This window comes from Perca flavescens, chromosome 16, assembly GCF_004354835.1.
Source record: "Perca flavescens isolate YP-PL-M2 chromosome 16, PFLA_1.0, whole genome shotgun sequence".
Taxonomy (NCBI): domain Eukaryota; kingdom Metazoa; phylum Chordata; class Actinopteri; order Perciformes; family Percidae; genus Perca; species Perca flavescens.
In genome coordinates, this window is record NC_041346.1 from 24,061,538 (window position 1) to 24,081,541 (window position 20,004).

At 42.4% G+C, this 20,004-nt stretch overlaps 1 protein-coding gene across 10 annotated transcripts in view; it reads left to right on the forward strand.

Moving 5' to 3' along the window:
- The window catches only part of LOC114570634 (disabled homolog 2-interacting protein), a 176,294-nt gene that overhangs the window by 103,242 nt on the left and 53,048 nt on the right, over window positions 1-20,004 (forward strand). The window contains exon 1 of one of the 10 annotated variants that reach the window (XM_028601024.1): window positions 8,290-8,812. The exons of 8 other annotated variants lie outside the window; for them this stretch is intronic. Coding sequence is in view for 1 of the 2 variants with exons in the window: in XM_028601023.1 (XP_028456824.1) it covers window positions 15,318-15,340 (23 nt within the window). In the remaining variant the exon portion in view is untranslated. Of the gene's footprint in view, window positions 1-8,289; window positions 8,813-15,219; window positions 15,341-20,004 lie in introns of those variants that run through there. One more of the 10 variants, XM_028601023.1, reaches the window with a different exon arrangement.

Below are 20,004 nucleotides of genomic sequence, written 5' to 3' on the forward strand. Positions count from 1 at the left end.
AATTATGACAATTATGTAATAATTGTTAGAGGCCTAGCAGCCTCGTACATTTCCTTCTTTTAGATGTGAAGATAGAAGGGACATTTCAATAGTACCTACTGTATATACTGTAGCAAGATGGGCACACATTTTTCCTGGCATTCTGAGATAAAAGGAGACTTCTTGTAACCATTTTTTGTTGACTTTAGGGATTGTGTTTCTAAAAAAAGAAAAAGGGTTTAGAAAAATATATTGGGGTTAGGTTCTTGCTCAGTTTATTTTGCTTTGGTTTGACAGTTATAATGGTATAATTTCTGCAAAGATTAATAGATTATTGATTAGTTGTCAACTATTAAATAAATTGCCAACTATTTTGATTATTGATTAATCAACCATTTTTAAAAGTATAAAAGTGTAAATTCTCTAAATTCCAGCTTCTTAAATGTGAATATTTTCTATTTTCTTCACTTCTGAATGACTATCTTTTGAGTTGTTGACAAAACACGACAATTTGGAAAACACTGATTGACATTTTTCACCATTTTATAGACCAAAGAAGTAATCAAATCATCGAAAAAATAATCAACAGATTAAGAGACAATGAAAACAATCCCGAGTTGCCGCCCTACATAAATAGTAAAGCGGTGGCATCAGCATGTGTGTGGTAAGAAGCTTTAGCCTGTAGCTCTGAATGGCTGCCTGTAACAGGATCCAAGAGCTCTTCATACAACCCCCCCTGTCAGTTTTCATAAAGCTGCACCAATGGGTGCCATGGTAATTGCTGCAGGTTGGGTTGTTGGGGTGTGTATGTGAAAACATAGCAGCATAGTGAGGGAGTGATGCTATTTAGAGTTATTAAATTCTGTTAACATTCCCCAGGTGGTTTGACTGTAATATCCAACCTTTTCTATCACTCCCTCCCTTCTTCCCCTCCCCATCTCCTTCCGCATCTCACTCACTTACTTACTGACATTCACTTTAAAGTTGCTCTGCCAGCATCCCAATGTCTATTAACCCTTTATATTATAAGCCCCTGCCTCTGTTCACATTGGACTTTCCCCCTTTTGCTCTTGTGTTAATGTCTTCTGTCTTTCTGTCTCACCGACTTGTCTCTAGATCCTCTTCTCTCCTAGTCGGGTTGACACCAGACCCTTCTCAGTTGTAACTCAGAGTGGGTCTGGGCAAGGTTCATCCACAGCCCATTTCCAAAGGGGTGTCACCAACGGAAGTTGCTCAAATGCCTCTGGGCGCAATTGGATAGTCCTTCAACCAATCAGACCAACGATCCGGGCGATGTAGCAGCGAATCTCAAATTTGCCGGAAGTTCATCAGGGTTTTCCCAGGCTACTTCTCTCCTCTCTTTGCCCTCCCTTCTTCATTTCGCACCACTGCACCAACAATCCCCTTTCCTCGTGTCTCCTCTTGTTCATATTTGTCATAATTTGCTTTAATCCCTACCCTGTTGTCACTCCTCAATTTTGGGAAAAATGTCTCCGTTATTCAATCAATCCCACTCCCCTGATGCTGAAGGCCACATGCTTGTTGATCACCAAAAATGCACAGACACACTCTTTTTTTTCCTATTTCAGCGATCCATTGTAATATTGATTAATACCGACACTGTCTTAATTCATTCATTCACAAATCATTAATTGCACAATCCTTTCAAATGTTGATTCAGAATTTAGCGGCGATGATTACTAACACGATGCAATTAGTAGCGGAATACAATCAAATGCCCAGTTATAGATTTCTTTGCCAATCAGAAGAAAAACAACAGCAGTGCTTTCATTATGTTCATTGCAGAATTAGAATTGGGCAGACGAAGACTGCATCGTTTCTCCTTCTCCTTCTCTCTTTGGCATCCGTCCCCTCTCGCCATCTCATTTGCAATGCATCAGCATGATTTGGTTTCGATGAAACAGCTCTCAGAGTAATAATGTGTTGTACAGAGCAGGTTTCACCTACCACTGTGCCTTATTAAGCTCTATCCCATGCTGACTAGGATAGCAATAGCATCTCAAAAAGTAATGACTCATTTTCGATGATTGTATGGCTTCATGGCATTATCCCATCTCTCTCAAGATTAATGAGGACTTTATTAATTCAAGAGTAATGCGGTGTTGCTTAGGCATTAGTGGGTGTTTTGAAAAGGTTGATTTTTCCTGCTTTCATAAACAGAGGGCTCTTCATTCTCTTCAAGGACACAGATGGCTATTCAGTTTGGAAGTTCTAACACGCAGGTTAAGTGTTTTTCAGTTTCAGTGTTCCACCAGAGTCAAGCGGAACAAGTTGTAAAGAATGATTTCCAAAATTATATTAATACATAGATTAACGAAGATAAACTCTTCTGAATGAGACTGGTTTCTGTTACTGCTTCTCACATCCAAAGAACCTCAGCACTAACTAACGTACTTCTCCCAAACATCCAGGGGGGAGATTTTTGTGTGAGTGTTTTACAGCCAAAACAGGAAAAAAAAAATTATAATCAGATTTTTTTTTGTTGAATATTTTTTGGATGAAAATGTCTGTACAAGCATCTGAACAACTTCTAAGTTGACACCTACCACAGAGAGACTAGGGAGCCCACTGGCAACTTGTTACAGTGATTATGTACTGTAATAAAGTATTGTTTGTAGACTAATTCAGTGATTAACAAATTGTACTGTACCCTCCAAAGTATCTGCGGATCTTTTCCGATTCAGCTAACAGCTGTTGCAATTGATACTGTATGTTAATGTCCAATGACATTTCATATTTGCTTCCACTTCTCAGCTCAGCATTGTTGGAACACGGTTTGCTTGTTATTGATTCCTTCTAAGGAAAGTATGCTTCCCTCCTTCCTATAGTAAATGGACAGAATGTGTGCAATTTACATTGTACCAAATGGGTTCTAGGGAGCTGTGTTGTATACTGCTTCTCTGATCACTTGACTATCTCCATAAACATCCCCGAAGCAAGCCTAGTGGTGTTGACACCAGCCCAGCTGGTAGGTTTCGGTGGCTCGGTTGATGTTAAACCCTGCTGGGCCTTCTGTGAGCCCGGGCGAGCATGGCCAAGGGTCTCCTTTCTTTCATTCTCTCCCCGGGTAATGAGCTGTAATGGATAGGGCCTTGGGCGTGACATGAATACAGAGGGCCCCATCAAAGCAGCTCCCTGCGCATCCCTTTAAAGGACTGCTCAGTACGCATTCAAACACTCATTTACTCATTCCTCTCTTTAATCTAGTTGGGTCACAGTCTTTTCAGCTATTCATCATGCACAGATATTAGGCTTATTGTTACTTTTTTGGCATTCTTTGCAAGCACCATTGTCTAAATTTAAGGAATATATCTTTTTACTCTAAAACAAACTATAGAGGTAAAGTGTATGGTGAAAGTGTAACAAATTAAACATCAGTGTTTGAAAAGGTTGATAATTTGTTTTGGTGATTGATCCCTATTTAGGTGGTCATATCCTGATGGGAAGCTCTGCCATATCCACAGCTTGAGATTTGGCACTATAACAGTATTGAATACAAGAGCTACATCCGATTAGGAAGTCGTTTTTCTAGTCTGTGTATTGGCACATCAGACTCTTTAACCTCCACTTTTCCTCCACCTGAAATAATCCATATACAATATAATATATAAATAAGCCACAGAAAAATCTGTTTGTATAGGACGTCCAAATTCATTCTTTATATTGAGTATACACAGACGCGTTTGCGTAAAAGAGTCCAGTGGTACTCAGTGACTCTTACTGAGACACTAAATTACCATGGTGATGACTAGATGGTTTTTCGCCACTTTCCCTTCACTAACAGGCCTCTCTGCCACTTTACTGCTCACCCTCACAATCGCTCATTTTTGTAGTGTCTTTGTGTGTGTGTGTGTGTGTGTGTGTGTGTGTGTGTGTGTGTGTGTGTGTGTGCGAGTGGTATGTTATCTTTGTGACAGGAGTTTTTATTCTGCCATGGACTGATAAAAGCCTGTATATTGGAAACTTTGAGTGTGCATTTGCCATACTGTGGTATGAATTTCACTGCACTAACTGCACAACTGAACAGGGATAATACATTTTCTTTTTTTTTTTTAAAAGCTTCAGTTTCACCATTTTGATCACCATCATTACTATGAACTGATGGTAATGAACCATATAGTCCCTTGACAATCTTTATGTAGCCAAGTATGAACCTGCAGGGAATGTAAACTAAGACTTTCAGAGGGTGGTAGATTGTTGTTGTTTTTTGATGATCGAAGTTATGTAGCTATGTTTTTTATATATATATATATATATTAAGGGTGTGACGAGATCTCGTTTCTCGTCGAGGTGAAAAGTTGTCTCGTGAGGCGATGTGATGTCAGCGTGATGGAGCGTGAAATTACTATTGAAGATCCCCCTGCCACTTTTAAATCATTTGTGTGCAAACATTTTGGTTTTCCTGCGGAAATAATAAACGGCGAAAGAGTGACAGACAAGACGAACACAATATGTAAATATTGTAAGAAAAAAATGCCGTATACCGCGGCTAACACGAGCACTATGCAAAAACACTTACAGCACCACCACAGCTCTCTACCAACTACAGCACCCGCGACGAAAACATTAAAAGGCCAAACAACTCTAATCTCTGCCACCGGTAAGTGCAAGAGCCACGGCAATAACGAGGGACATAGGCGTTTTCATTGCAGCTGATATGAGGCCATTTTCTGTGGTGGAAAATGTCGGATTTCGGCAACTCCTAAATATCCTTTGCTGTCTCCACTTGCCAAAGCATACCTTTCCATCCCTGCTACCTCAGTTCCAAGTGAGTGTGTTTTTTCTACTGCAGGAGACATAGTTACTGCCCAAAGGTCTCAACTGCTGCCAGAAATAGTCGACATGCTTATATTCTTGAAAAAGAACATGACCATATCTTAGGCTGTTCTGTGTAGTTTATCTTATAGAAAAAAATTGTTTCTGTTTGCACTTGTAGTTTTGAGAGAGCAGTACTTTGGTTATTGATACACTTACTGTTTGCATTTAAACATTTTCTGTTGTTTACACTTATTTTATTTATACTGTTTATTTTTTTATGTTCGATTTGTGGAAAGGAGTTAGATTTCACAGGGCAGAAGCCAGTTGGTAGATTTTATACAAAACATTTTGCAGTTGATTTCAAAAGGCACCTAAATTGTTTTGCATTTTGTGATTTTTCAGTTGAATAAAAAAACTATTTTCCATTCATATATTTCATCATTGAGGATTTCTTTAAAAAAAAATTTCAAATCTCGTCTCGTTCTCGTGAACCCAATCTCGTGATGTGTCTCGTCTCGTGGAGTAAGCGTCTCGTCACACCCCTAATATATATATATATATATATATATATATATTGGGAGAGTGAATGTGCACTGCATCCTAACTTAGTGAAGGTTTTTACATTGCCAGTTTCCATCTGCCTATCCAGTATGTTGTGTATGTTTAAATTGCAAAAGGCAACCTCTTTTCAAGTTTCAGCAGACTGATCAACATCATCCTCCCTTCTGTTTCGGTTTGTGATGCAAGCCAGCAGTGATCTGTCAAGCTGGCCTTTCATCCAAATTTTGATTGGTCCTTCTGACTTTGCGTGGATGGATTCACATCACAGGTGGCTCGCATCCGACTCCCTCATTCACTCATGCACTACTCCCTATATAATACACACTGAGTAGTTTACTCCGTGTGTGTGTGTGTGTGTGGGTGGGGGGGGGGGGGGGCTCTTGGTGTGCTTCACTATCCCCCACTCACTGTGCCTCATCAGACTCCCATGGTGTGTCTGCATTAAGGCTCAGCCACTGTGACCCATGTCATTTTATTAAGTAAAGAAGGAACTGATGGAACAAAAACACAAGCAGGGACACATTCTGCTATATCCCCTGTTTGGCTCAATACTCATCATGTTATCCATATTGCCATGTTATATTCTTTACTATTTGAATCTGTCAGCCTTGTTTTATTCTTTATTCCTGAATAAATGTTTCAGCCTTAACTTCTTTTCTGCATCATCGATACGCACATCACAGATCTATATACTAGATCTACTCACATTCAACATTTAATAATGTGGTTACTGGTATTCATCATTCTTTTGGATAAATATTCATTTGTATGCTCTGTTAATAAAAAACTATTGCTGTAATATTTATCTCATATAGCTCGAACTGAATTAAACTCTGTGAAAAGGAGAAGAGAGAGACATCAGGCATCTGTGGCGTAACAGCAGCACAGCTCCGCTGGTGCAGTCTGACCTAGTTAGAAACAAACATTTAAGAACCAAGGTGCCGAGCCGCTGGTTTACCTCTCTGCCTGCTCATAGCGCCTCCTTTGAGCACGGGGATGGGCTGCCACTAAAGCCAAAGGTGCATTACCTTCCACAGTTTGCTCTCCTGTCATCCCCATTTACATTTACCAGATAGCCATTGTAAAATAGCATTTTTGCAACAAACTGGAATCTGTCAGAATCTATTAGACTGAATTGTGAATATAGGGACACACACTGAACTGAAGGAGAGATGAGACAGCGCTAGACAGATCTCAGTATCCCTTCAAAAAAGGTTATGTTCTTTGAGTGCTGTCATTGTTAGCTGGATTATGTCTGGGTCAGACGTTCAGCTTTTCATTGTGCATTTACTAACCCGCTCAAATAGCTCCCTGCACTCAGACTGCACTCTTGTTGTTTCTATCAGAAAACACAGCATGCTTTTCTTTTTTGATGATACATTCACAGATTTTTGAGCACATCATTGTTTACACATTTGTTGTAGTGCACGACACATTTTAGGAATGTTATCTTTTAGGCATTCATAGGCTTGTTTATATTCATAATTTCACTTGTGCAGATGTAGAGTGCGTTAGACTGGCTTTTTTTTTTGTAATGTTACCTTTAAAGGTGTTTGGCAAATAGTTTAATCATTAGAACAATGTAATCATTTCATGATTCGAGAAGAACGACCTTCATAATATAATGCAACTTGCAACAAAATGTACCATAGAGTTTAATCCCCCCCAGCCCCCTGTCATTGCAATTTCACTGGATTGCACTTGACATTGCTCTCAATGTAAGAATAAGTAATTAATCTATAATCCATCCAACATGCCATGCTGAGATTGAATTAAAATCAGCTTTTTGGTTGGTACAAATGCTGTGAGTAGTTTTATTTCTAAGAAGTCTTCTGAGACAGGTTTTAATGAACTTGTGATCATTTTTTGTTCTTATCTTCTTTATAAATTATCTTATTTATAATACATATTATGTGTATGTATATTAGTACTTACGATGACCTTACTAATTAAAATGTAAATGTAAACCTTTCAGTTTTTGACTAAAACAGAGCGAAATTATAATTGGTTGTCACTAAGGCAGAACTACTTGGCAGCTTCAGGAGGAAACAGGTGGCCAGCAGTAAGCTACTGTTAATGATTTGGTCATTTTAAACCTAACTATTCGCCTGTGACCTTTTGCTTAGAATGGGTGTGAACTCAGAGCTCAGTGTTTGGGCACTCCTCCACAACCTATTGTGTGGTCATTTGGTGGACACGTGCACTAGTGTGTGTGCATGTGTTTGTGTCCGGGAGAATAAGAGGTAAAGGGTGATGTCATGTTTGATGACATCATTGCAGACGTGCAGCGAGTGCAGATTAGTGGCCGTGGCTCTTCTGAACCAGCTCCCCACAGCTGCCTTGCCTTATTGGTGTGTCCTGCCCCAGCGCTTTATCCCCTTGTGCCAGCTCTGTCAGTGTGTAAGCTCTAGAAATAGCCTCAAACTCACCCCTATCTCCTCTGCCAGTCTACCAATCCTGGCTCAAATTGAGCATGGCAAAACCCTCCCAGCCACATTCCAGTCCCACTACTACCAACCCTTTTGCTGGCCCCATCAGCCGAGACACTTTGCCAAATCTGAGCTTCAGCCTCATATGTACAGTGTGTTTTTTTACAGTGAGTCCCAGCCAAACCGAGTCCATGTACAGGGCACGTTGCCGGCACATGCCCCCCCCCCCCCCCCTCTCCAGCAGCAGTAGTAGTGGCTGACAGGGAAAGCAGCACACCTCACAGCAGAGTTGACAGGACAAAGAGCACACACACACACACACACACACACACACACACACACACACACTCCCACTGGAGCCACAAAAGGGGGGCAGGGCCAAGCTAGGCTGCGCCACACATACATGTGATCCACTACCCCCCAGCACACCATATGCAGGCTCCTCCCTGCGCAAGGAGACAGAAGTGGGAGGTGCAGTCAATCACTGACAGTGGAAGGGAGTGGGTTTAGCTGGAGTTAGTAAGAGGGGGGGAGAGACAGCGGAGCAGGAAGGGGGACCAATCTTCATCGTTCCCAAATCAGAGTCAAGTGTCGGGGTACCCCTGAATTCATTCATGTCGAAAGAGAGAGAACACGAGAGAAGAGAGTGTGTCTTATTTCAGAGACAACACAGGAAGTAGGGCATGCTCTGTACAGGGCAAGAGAGGGTGGGAGAACGAAAGGAGGAGAGGGAGCAGCAAGAGAGGGAGAGCATTGTAGCGCTTATTCTCCACCCCTCTCCCTCTTAAAGCAGCAGCAGGAGGAAAGAGAGAAGGAGTCAGGAAGAGAACCACAAGTAAGGAAGCACAGAGGCGAGCAGCGGTCTGCATCGGCAGCAAGGGGGGGGAAAAAATGGAGCTTTGAAATCGCCTCTGCCCTCATCCATCCCTGCCACTCTTTCTTTCTTTCTTTCTTTCTTTCTTTCTTTCTTTCTTTCTTTCTATTTTCTCCTCTCTTGTTCTGGCTCAGCCTCGGTTTCTCTCTCCGCCTGCCTTGATTGTTCTGTGGAATTCTGACAATGCCTGGTGAGTATAACCCTGCTTTTCACATGTCACTTACCTTCCTTTGTGTGTTGGTTCGCTTTTTTGTTGTTGTTGTTGTTTTTTATGCGAATGTGTGACCACGAATAAAAATGTGGACTAGAGGATGCTTCATTGAGACCGTTTACGCTCCCCTGCCTCTTTCCCTGTCCAGCTGTGCTCTCTATCAGTGACAATGCAAAGGAGACTGCTCTCCTGAGCACACACACACACACACACACACACACACACACACACACTCTACTACATCCTGCGCATATTCAGGTTACTCAGTCATTATTATATAATTGCTTTTAACTCCCAAAGGGCTTTCCTTCAGAGCGGTGCATTTATTACGTGTGATATTCTATGTAACACCAGAGATGATAATGCAGAGATGGGAGGCTTTGAGCGCGGTGACCATAACCTATGTAGCAACATCACACAAAGCTGGCCTGTGTGACGAAGGGGCAGCCAGCTAACACAAATCAGATGACTGGGCCACGCTGTGAGGTCAGCCGGCTGATTTTTGGCTGGCATTCTCAGTCCAGTTCGTATGTTGGAGGCAATTAGCAGTTTAAAGAAAGAGAGCTGTGTGAGAGAGTTTGGGAAAGCAACAGCTCATTTTTATCGTAGATACATTGTAGTGTCTGCACAAGAGAAGGCGAGATAAGAGGAAAGACTTATCTTGAGGGTTAGTCATCATTTCGCCCAGGCCTCAGGGAGTTCATATTCCTATATTAGATTTAAAAATGAATCTTACAAGATGGTCAATCAGTGCAAATAATCATGTGAGCTGTCCCTGATTTCGTTACATTTTACGCATGGATTTGTAAAATGTGTTTCCAGACGGTGTGATTCGATTGCACTTAATGCACCATACCCAGTTTCACAGTTGGGCATAAAACATACTATGCATGCTACTTAGGTGCATGAAATTAGTCAGCAACCATACATACAAGTATAATTAAGTTATTTCAGTTAGTCAAGTTATTCCATTTTAATGTGTCTCATTAAGGGGATGAATACAACGCTGAGGCTGTCAATGACTGTCCAGCACCGCCAAACCTCCCTGCTACATTATGGTGGAGGAGTTTGAGTTTAAACAGTTCTTTCTGGAGAACAGCATTCAACCAAACATTTATTCTCCTCAGAGACGGCTTCACAGGAGAAAGCCGTCTTTGGTTTAGTAAACACATAAATGATAGTTTGATGGCTTTGTGGCTTGTTTACTGCAGTATGCAGATATGTTTCAGTGTGATAGCTCAGCTGGTGGTCCTCTTGATTGTAGCCTGCTGTTGAGCCTTCCAGAACAAAACCGAACTCAACTCCTACATATTATGCTACAAGCATTTCTGTCAGTCTGTATTTGTATGCAGTAACAGTGTGATTCCTTTTTTTTTTTTTTTTTATTACCCGCAGCCTGGGGTACTGTATCTGTTTTCATGCATGAGCAAATGTTTCTGCACATATATCATTTATGTGCACTAGTATGCAGATATGCAAATGTTCTGAGCGTGTCGTTTAGCATGTTCAAATCCTATGTTAGGTCAGAGCTTGCTAACCAGAAACCTAGACGAGGGATGGCAGAGCGAGTCATTTTCACAGTCTTAAATGCAGTTGGACCAAGAGGGGAACATGGTTAGAGCGAATGTGAGATGGAGTAGGGCCGACAGTCTGCTATTGTTAATGTTCCAATGCTGTGTATTAGTTTATTCTGGGTGACTTAACCTCTTTTGCGATGTTCATTTACCTTCCGGGACGCAATCCCTGCTCTTAAACTGAACTCTTGCAATGTACAAAATGAACATCGTGAAATTAAACACAGATGTATTATGACGTAAAGATATAATGTAATAATGTTCTTGATACATCTGTGTTGCCAGGAAAGGTGAGAATCAATGCAGGGCTTGGATTTGTACAGTATCTCTCTGCTACTTCCTTCCCATCTCTTCGCGTCATTCTCGGAGTGTTCTGCCTCTGTATAATTACTCTGTCATAGATCATCTCTGTGATGTCCATTGATTTACTGAGAGCTGGTGAAGTGGAGCAGAGCATTTGATCAGACACATGTACTGGGAGGGAGGAGTGGGTCAGTGCCACACCCACGGGCCACTCCACTTGGGGGGTCAACCCCAGAATCACTGGCAGTTTGGGGGGGGGGAGCCACGGTTTAATCGACAATTATGATCACACACATGGATATCTAAGCAAGCACAGGTTTGTTCCAGACTGTTGTATGTTTGTTGTCTATATGTAGTTATCTAATTCAAGGAATTATCCATTTTTGAATGTATTGTAACTTTCCAGAAAGCCATGTATCTCCAAATGTGTTGATATTTTAACTTTTTAGGGATTAACCCATATGGATTATCAAAAAAATGCATAGTCACAAATAAGCTGTTTTTCTTTAAATGTTGACATTTTAGAGATACATGGTTTTCCCAGGGCAGCAATAATATGTAGTTTTAATACACTATATTCATGTTTATTCAACGCCAAGTTTAAGGGTAAAGGTCATTATCCATTTTCGTTTTGCATTAGGAGTAGAGATGGTCCGATACTGCCTAAAACGCTGGTATCGGTATCGGGAAGTACTGGAGTTTATGCACCGATCCGATACCACGTCATAAAGCCCAAAAGAAAATCTACGTTAAAGTAGTTTATTTATGTTCTTTTTACGTTATAACTGACTGTCAAACTGGAAAATAAAAGAAAGTTCTGTGCTGTTCATTGTTTGTATTTGTTCATGTTTAACCCAAGCCAGACTGACAACAAAGATAGAAATAAAATCACATCCATGCAGGTAGTACACAATTGTTTAAACATAATGAAATATATGACACACTGGTATCGGATCGGTACTCGGTATCGGCTGATACGCAAGTTCATGTATCGGAATCGGTATCGGGAAGCAAAATATGGTATCGGACCATCTCTAATTAGGAGTGCCCCTACTTAATTTATATATTTGTTATATAGAACTGGCATTAGATGGTCTAACACATTTTTAAATGCTTCATTTGAATCCACCAATTGCATTCAAGTGTACAGGATACAAACATATATAGGAGATTATGGACATTCAAACACACACAAACGCGCAATAGCATTTTGGCTTGTTTTAGTCGAATCAATCTGAAAAGGAATGAAAGCATGAAAGGAAGAGAGAATGATGGGCCTTACATTAAAATGTCTTAATTTCCAAGGGCTTGTAATGCACGTCTGCAAATCGGAGGTTAGACATCCACTTTAATTTAACTTGCCATTGTGAATGAAAGATGCTTGAAGTAGGCTGCATCAAAGGCATTCAGTAAAATGATTCTGGATCTCCCAAACGCTGCCTGGGAGAGGATGAAAGAGGAACATATGCTCATGATGGGGCAGCGTTGTGCGTTGTCAATAATTGAATCACTCCTTCACTCTCTCCTGCCCTGAAGGCCGTAGTGCAGAGTCAATAGGAGAGGAGAGCTCTCGAGCATCGGGTCTCTTTCTGTCCTTCCGCCCTCATTCAGTACTCTTTATCTCTGCCTATATATATATATATATATATATATATATATATATATTTCTTTTACATAAACATACACACAGGAGAACTGATGTCACTGCCCCGTCTCTGTTTTATCTGTGTGCCTGTCTCTCTACAGTAAGCTGCTTTACAAAAAATGAAATGAAATGGAGGGCAGGCTATAGAAGGATGAATGAAGGGATGGAGGGAGGGGATCTCTAATGCCTCTTACCATTTCCTTTCACTTCTCTTCTTGTGCCTACTTCTAGACAGAAAGACGCTGGCTTTGGATTAGGTTGATCTTTTAACACTTTGCAACATTACCAACGATGACCTCATACAACCAGGCATATTAAAGAGATCGAGGGCAGATAAACATTTAGCTGCTAATCGTATATATTCATCATATTACCCAATTCCTACCGTTCAAATTGAACAGCAGAAGTGTCCAATTAAACTTTGTTGATTCAGTGCAGTAGCATTAGCCGTTATTATTCTGGGTCTCGCTGTCCTCCTTATTGCAGTAATATTCATATTCTCTCTACTTGAGTCACTGGGATGTTCAATTTGCTCTTCTCTCTGGCATCTTGTCAGTCTCCTCAGCTTTTTCCTCCTCTGCCTTCCTCTTGCCTGCCCTCTATCAACACCTACTTGTCCAACAAGTCTCACCCTCTCTCCATCCGCCACCCACTTCTCTGCGATGCAGACTTGTGGAAGCTTGCCTGCGATGGCCTGTATCCACCGATTATTTCTCTCTGCTTCCCTCCCTCTCTTTACCTCTGTGCAGACAGGTGGTGCTCTACTAAACAGGTTAGCGGTTAGCAGGGGAATAACTTCTCCGAGGCGAGGCCTCTCAGGGACTGCCTACAGACAGACAGCCGAGAGAGCCCCGTCCCTCCCACCTTCTCTCATGACCCCGTCCTGTTGCTGTCTGCTGCTGCACACTTGTCTCATGACCTCGCGCATACCCCACCCACACACTCCTTGGCACGATGACATGGATTTCTCTCACAAAATCACACGGTCTAAGCATACATCACCTGTTTGTGTGCGTGCACGGAGACTTTGTCCGGACACACTAATGCACATAACACGCGCAAAATGTAAAAGTCGTGCAGCCATATGACTCAGTACAGAAGGCTGTTGTTCAACATGCTTTTTCCAATGAAAATTAAAATGGTGAGATAGTTTTCTACATTCCTTTACAGTGATTACAAACATACTTGCATAGATTAGAATAGAAATACCTTGCCCTGTCCCACATTATGTTGGGGAGCAGTCACACTCCAAACAACCCTATAGCAGCATGATATTATCTTGACCCAGACCAGAGGAATGAGGAAATCCCCCTGAGTGTTTAGTCTCCAGGCTTTGCCTTGGCTTTGTAGTTAACCTTTACCCAGCCATTCTCCAGAACAGCAAGGCATGCAGGTCTGTTTACTTGTGATAAGAGCAAGCAACTCTAATCCATTCCATCGGGGAAAACAACTACATTAAACCCCTTCCAGTTTCACCTCCTCAAATTGTTTTGGAGCTGGTGGACCGGTCTATAATAATGGGGTGCAATGACCTTTCCACTGTATAGTTCACAATGACTCCCATTGTTGAGGTAGACAGCTGCAGCTGGCTCCTGTAGAGTTTCACTTAAGTTTTTTTGCATAATGTTTATGTAATTTCTGCTAAATGTCTGAGCTGAAATATCCCCCTGTCGTTAGGAAAGCATTTTAATAAGAAGTACTGTAGTCCAAGCCAGACTGGACCTGTTTCCATGTAATTATTTCACAGGAGATGACTGGCGTTTCTGTGGCTTTGGCTGTTTTTGGAGCTCAAACATCAGTTTGATTCGTAGCGTCTCTTGACAGCATGTCCTAGCTGTGACATCATTCGTCCCTCACTGGGTCGCCAGCTATGTGAAAACAAGCATACAATACATCTGGCAGTGCGTCTCTTCCTTAAAGCTGGCTGGCCTCATTTTCTCCTTCTCTCTCTTGCTCCCTCATTCCTTTTTTGTGCCTTTTTTTTTCTTTTTCCTCCTTTTCCTGGAGTCCCCTCTCCCCGTCCAAGGACCCAGCATTTTCCCACAGTGTGATGCTGAAGGCTGAACCTTTGTTTCCTGCTACAGGGAAACATGGTGGGAGGAGGAGGCAGGCTGACTTCCTGGCTGCCAACTATGGGTCTATGTCATTGTGAGAAAAAGCAGGGGAGACAGATCTGATGATGACCGAAGAACAGTCTTTCCTAGGGACTGACTTCAGCTAGAAAAAATATAGAAATTGCTATATTTCTCAGACAATAGCACCTAAATAACTTTATAAGAGGCTGTCAGCTCTTTCCCTTTTTTTGTTAACCTCTTTCACCCCTTATTTGGTTCAATTCGTTGTTGTATTTCTATTAAGAACAGAGACAGTCACGTCAGCGCTGTCCTTTATGGTATCTTAGATGCTTGGTGAGCATTTATGTTGGCAATGTTTCAATTTTTAGGTTATTATTATCGAAATTCCACAGCAAAACTATAGGATAGATGTAAAATCATGGAGAAAAAGTACAGTGATGAGAAAGTGGAAAAAAAACTGCCACAAAGTAAAACAAAGTTTAACATTTTAGTATTCTTTGAAAATGACAAATAGCATACATAAACTAGAGCCGTATTATATTTGAAGCACCATATAACGTCAAAATCTTACATTCAAAGGTCCATGTCATGAGCATAGTGTTTACTTGCATTACTTCATCACAGTATACTGTTACACTGGGCTATGGGCAGGCTTGTCCTAAATAACAGCACTGTCTTTTTAAATGGGATGTGGAGAGGGGTGTGTTAGTAGCAACAGACATCCTTTGGGAGCGGTGTGGTGTAACTCGGAGGGCAGAGGCTCCAGCCACGTTCCCAGAGACTCAAAAATAGTCGGGAAAACACTGAGACCAGCCGCTAGTGAGGAATGTGACCCAAAGAGGAGTTGTGTGTTTTGTGGATCCAGCTTGGAGAGGTTCTGCTGGACCATGTTTCACATATTCAGTAAATCGTAAGTGTCCTTTTGTTTTAATACTTTATTCATGGGTGTGCTTGTTGCTTTGGATGGTTAAAGCACAGCTTCATGCTTTTGAAAACCTCTGTCTCTGCATCCACCCACGCTTCACTCAGGGCTGTACATTGTGGCTTCATCAAACAATTTTTTGCTACACAAATGCAATAAAGTGCTTTCTGTATAAAGTATGACTGTAAAGAAATGTCAGGATAGGCAATAGTTAAAAAAAAAAAGAAAAAAAAGTGCAGTACATCTGGATAGTTTGAGAGAAAAAATAAGGACACGTTTAGACTTGAAAACTATTCAGTGCCAGAGGCATATGTAGGCTTTAGAGTGCAAGTACGATCTCAGTATTGACAGTATGCTTTACAATTTAGAGGCGCTTGTGTGCTAAAGCTACTTCAGCCATCTGAATCTGGTATTAATAAAAATGCAACTATAAAAACCTGGAATAAAGTGGGAAAGTAGTGTTTGCAGAGATCATAGGCTAGATGTTGTTTTCCCCATCAGAGCTTTGCCATGTTGCGTGGGAAGATGAAGTCTCTGCCCTCTTTTTCTACTCGTGGACTTAAGTGTTTTCCCGTTTCATTGTCCAATGCCACAGGGGCATTTGAATATTCAGGTCAAGAAGTGAAAACACACTTCCTCATCTCTACTCCTTTGCACATGGTGTTATCAGTTCCCCAAGCACCAACAGTTATGTAAGAGTTCAAAAGAAAAAGCTTTCTTGCTTGTAACTAATTTATATTTTTCTTTGTTCGCGCTGAAGAATAGAATGACAATCATGCATCTTTGTGGATGCTATTTGCTCTGTCTTTGCGCTACATGAATACAGCGGTATCATGTAACTCTTTAAAATCAAGCTATAAGCACAGATGCACACACCATTTCCATAACCTTGGCGTGCCTTATTATTCACATGGTTGAGTCACACTTACTGATATGTGACTGTCTTGCCCCTAATAGTCTATTATTGTTGCTGTGAAGCTTTGTAATTAAGGCATACTTATATTGCCGCAGTTTATGCAATTTAATGACAAATCAATAATGGCTAATGAGGAATAACAAATGGGAAATGTTAAACTCAGAGTGCAAAACATACAAAGCAGCATTTTTGTGGGTGTGTGTATGTGTGGGGTTACTAATTTGACATCTACAATATAACCAATAATTGCATTTTATAGTGTAATTACTTACTGATTGGTGGTGGGAAATCATCTTTTCTCTTCTCTATTCTCAAGTGTGGTTCTAATGTTGAAAGACAGTGCCTTAAACCACTCTGACACCTCGCTGCCCTTCAGGGTTCAACATTAAGGATGGATGGCCTGAAGCCAGATGATAAGTCAGTTAATTGGGCAGACATTGGCTCAATTAGGCCAGCGTTTTCACTATCCCCTGTCTTATGGCGATAACTATATTATCTTTGCCTCCGTCTTCTACTACTGCCCCACTTTCGTCTTCGCTGTGGTATTTTAGAGCGGAATTAATGAGTGTGCTGAGCGGACATGGTGGTCATAGGTAATTTGAATTACAAAGTGAAAAGTAAAAAATATGTTTCTTTTTTGAACAAGGTTTTCTTAGGTTTTAAAATAGCATGTCATGGTTATTTTTTGGCAAAGTGGACTGAGTCGGCTGGTTTAAAAAAAAAAAAAAAAAAAGCACCTATAATTATCAGCCATCATCAAATTCATTCAGTGCTCTATCATTTCCTCAGTTTGGATGAATGCAGATATGTAATGTATTACTCTCTCATATATATATATATATATATATATGAGAGAGTAATACATTATATTGATCCATTTCATTTTGCGTGCTTATGAAATAATCAATTCCTGGCCCATGACTTTACCAGAATCAGAATCAGAAAGGGTTTTTATTGCCATGTACGTTTTTTAACACATACAAGGAATTTGTTTTGGTGTTGTTGGTGCACATGACACATTCTCTAAATGTAATAAACTATATAAGTATAAGTATATGTACACAGTATGTATTAAATTAAAAATAAAGATAGAAATAAAATAAAATAAAATAAATAAATAAAGAGCAAAGAGCATTACAGCAGAGAGAGAACAGTGGCATGAAGAGCCAGGTGGAGAGTCAGGGTGGTTTCCGGGCCTTGTTAATAAGGCTAGTGGCGGAGGGGAAAAAGCTGTTCATGTGGCGTGAGGTTTTGGTCCTGATGGACCTCAGCCTCCTGCCAGGGGAGTGGCTCAAAGAGTTTGTGTCCGGGTGGGAGGGTCAGCCACAATCTTTCCAGCACGCTTCAGAGTCCTGGTGGCGTAAAGGTCCTGGAGCGGCGGCAGATTGCAGCCAATCACCTTCTCTGCAGACCGAATGACACGCTGCAGTCTGCCCTTGTCCTTGGCAGTGGCAGCAGCGTACCAGATGGTGATGGAGGATGTGAGGATGGACTCAGTGATGGCTGTGTAGAAGTGCACCATAATTGTCTTTGGCAGGTTGAATTTCTTCAGCTGCCGCAGGAAGTACATCCTCTGTTGTGCTTTCTTGACGAGGGAGCTGATGTTCAGCTCCCACTTGAGGTCTTGGGAGATGGTAGTTCCCAGGAAGCGGAAAGACTCCACAGTGTCAATTGTGGAGCTACAGAGGGTGATGGGGGCAGGTGGGGCTGGGTTCTTCCTGAAGTCCACAACCATCTCCACTGTCTTTAGAGCATTGAGATCTAGATTGTTTTGGTTGCACCACTTCACCAGGTGGTCAGCCTCCGACCTGTAGGCGGACTCGTCTCCATCAAAGATGAGTCCGATGAGGGAGGTGTCGTCCGCGAACTACAGAAGCTTGACGGACTTGTGACTGGAGGTGCAGTTGTTGGTGTACAGGGAGAAGAGCAGATGCGAAAGAACACAGCCCTGAGGGGATCCGGTGCTGATGGTCTGTGAATTGGAGACGTGTTTCCCCAGCTTGACATGCTGCTTCCTGTCAGACAGGAAGTCAGTGATCCACCTACAGGTGGAGTCAGGCACACCAAGCTGGGAGAGCTTCTCCTGGAGCAGAGCCGGGATGATGGTGTTGAAGGCAGAGCTGAAGTCCAAAAACAGGATCCTGGCGTAGGTTCCTGCATAGTCCAGGTGCCGGAGGATGTAGTGTAGGGCCAGGTTTACTGCATCGTCTACAGACCTGTTGGCTCTGTAGGCAAACTGCAGGGGGTCCAGGAGGGGGTCGGTGATGGCTTTGAGGTGTGAAAGCACAAGGCGCTCAAAGGACTTCATAACCACAGAGGTCAGGGCAACGGGTCTGAAGTCATTAAGTCCTGTGGTCCTTGGCTTCTTGGGGACAGGGATGATGGTTGAGGTCTTGAAACAGGCTGGCACGTGACATGTCTCCAGTGAGGTGTTAAAAATGTCTGTGAACACTGGAGACAGCTGATCAGCGCAGTGCTTCAAGCTTGATGGGGAGACAGCATCCGGTCCAGCAGCTTTCCTGGGATTCCTGGATTGTCTCCTAAAGAGTCTGTTGACATCCCTCTCGTGGCTGGAGAGAGTCGTCACTGAGGTGGGTAGGGGGTTGGAGGTGGAGACTTTTAAGGAGGGCATTGGTGGGGGGGGCCCAGGACCCTGCTGAGGTGAGGGAGGTGGAGGTGATGCACAGTGGCTGTAGCTGTAGGGAGGTGTCGTGGGGGATGGTGTCAGGACTGACCTTTTGTCTTTCAAATCGACAGTAGAACTCGTTCAGGTCGTTGGCTAGGTGTCTGTCATCGAAGGAGTGGGGGGTTTTAGGCTTATGGTTGGTGATCTACCTAAGTCCTTTCCAGACAGTCGCAGAGTCATTAGCTGAGAACTGGTTTTGGAGTTTCTCAGAGTACCGTCGTTTAGCCTCCTTCACCGCCTTGCTAAACTTGTACTCTTTAAATCTGTCTTTGTCCCCACTCCTGAACGAGTCTTCCTTAGCCAGCCTTAACCTTCTGAGTTTGGCTGTGAACCAGGGTTTGTCATTGTTGTAACTCACCCTGGTGCTTGATGGAACACAGCAGTCCTTACAGAAGCTGATGTATGACTTCACAGCCTCTGTGTACTCATCCAGACTGTTGGTAGCAGTCCTGAACACATCCCAGTCAGTAGAATCCAAACACGACTGGAGATCCTCCACAGCCTCACTGCTCCACTTCCTTGATGTCCTCACAACAGGTTTGCAGAGCTTTAGTTTCTGCCTGTAGGTGGGGATCAGGTGGACCATGACGTGGTCAGAGTGTCCAAGTGCAGCACGGGGGACGGCGTGATAAGCATCCCTGACTGTGGTGTAACAGTGATCCAGAATGTTCTCCTCTCTGGTCGGGCATTTAATATGCTGTCTATATTTAGGGAGTTCGTGAGTGAGGTTCCCTTTATTAAAGTCACCAAGGACAATAACTAGGGACTCCGGGTTGGTCCGCTCCACGCACAGAATCTGGTCGGCAAGCATGCGCTGCGCGTCCTGCACGTTGGCCTGCGGTGAGATGTAGACACCGATCAGAATGAATGACGCGAACTCACGGGGTGAATAAAAAGGCTTACAGTTTATAATGAAATATTCCAGTTTAGGAGAACAATGCTGCTGGATCACTGTCACGTCGTTGCACCAACCGCTATTGATGTAGAAACCGATTCCTCCACCTTTAGTTTTGCCGGAGAGGACCGAGTCTCTGTCCGCTCTGTAGAGTT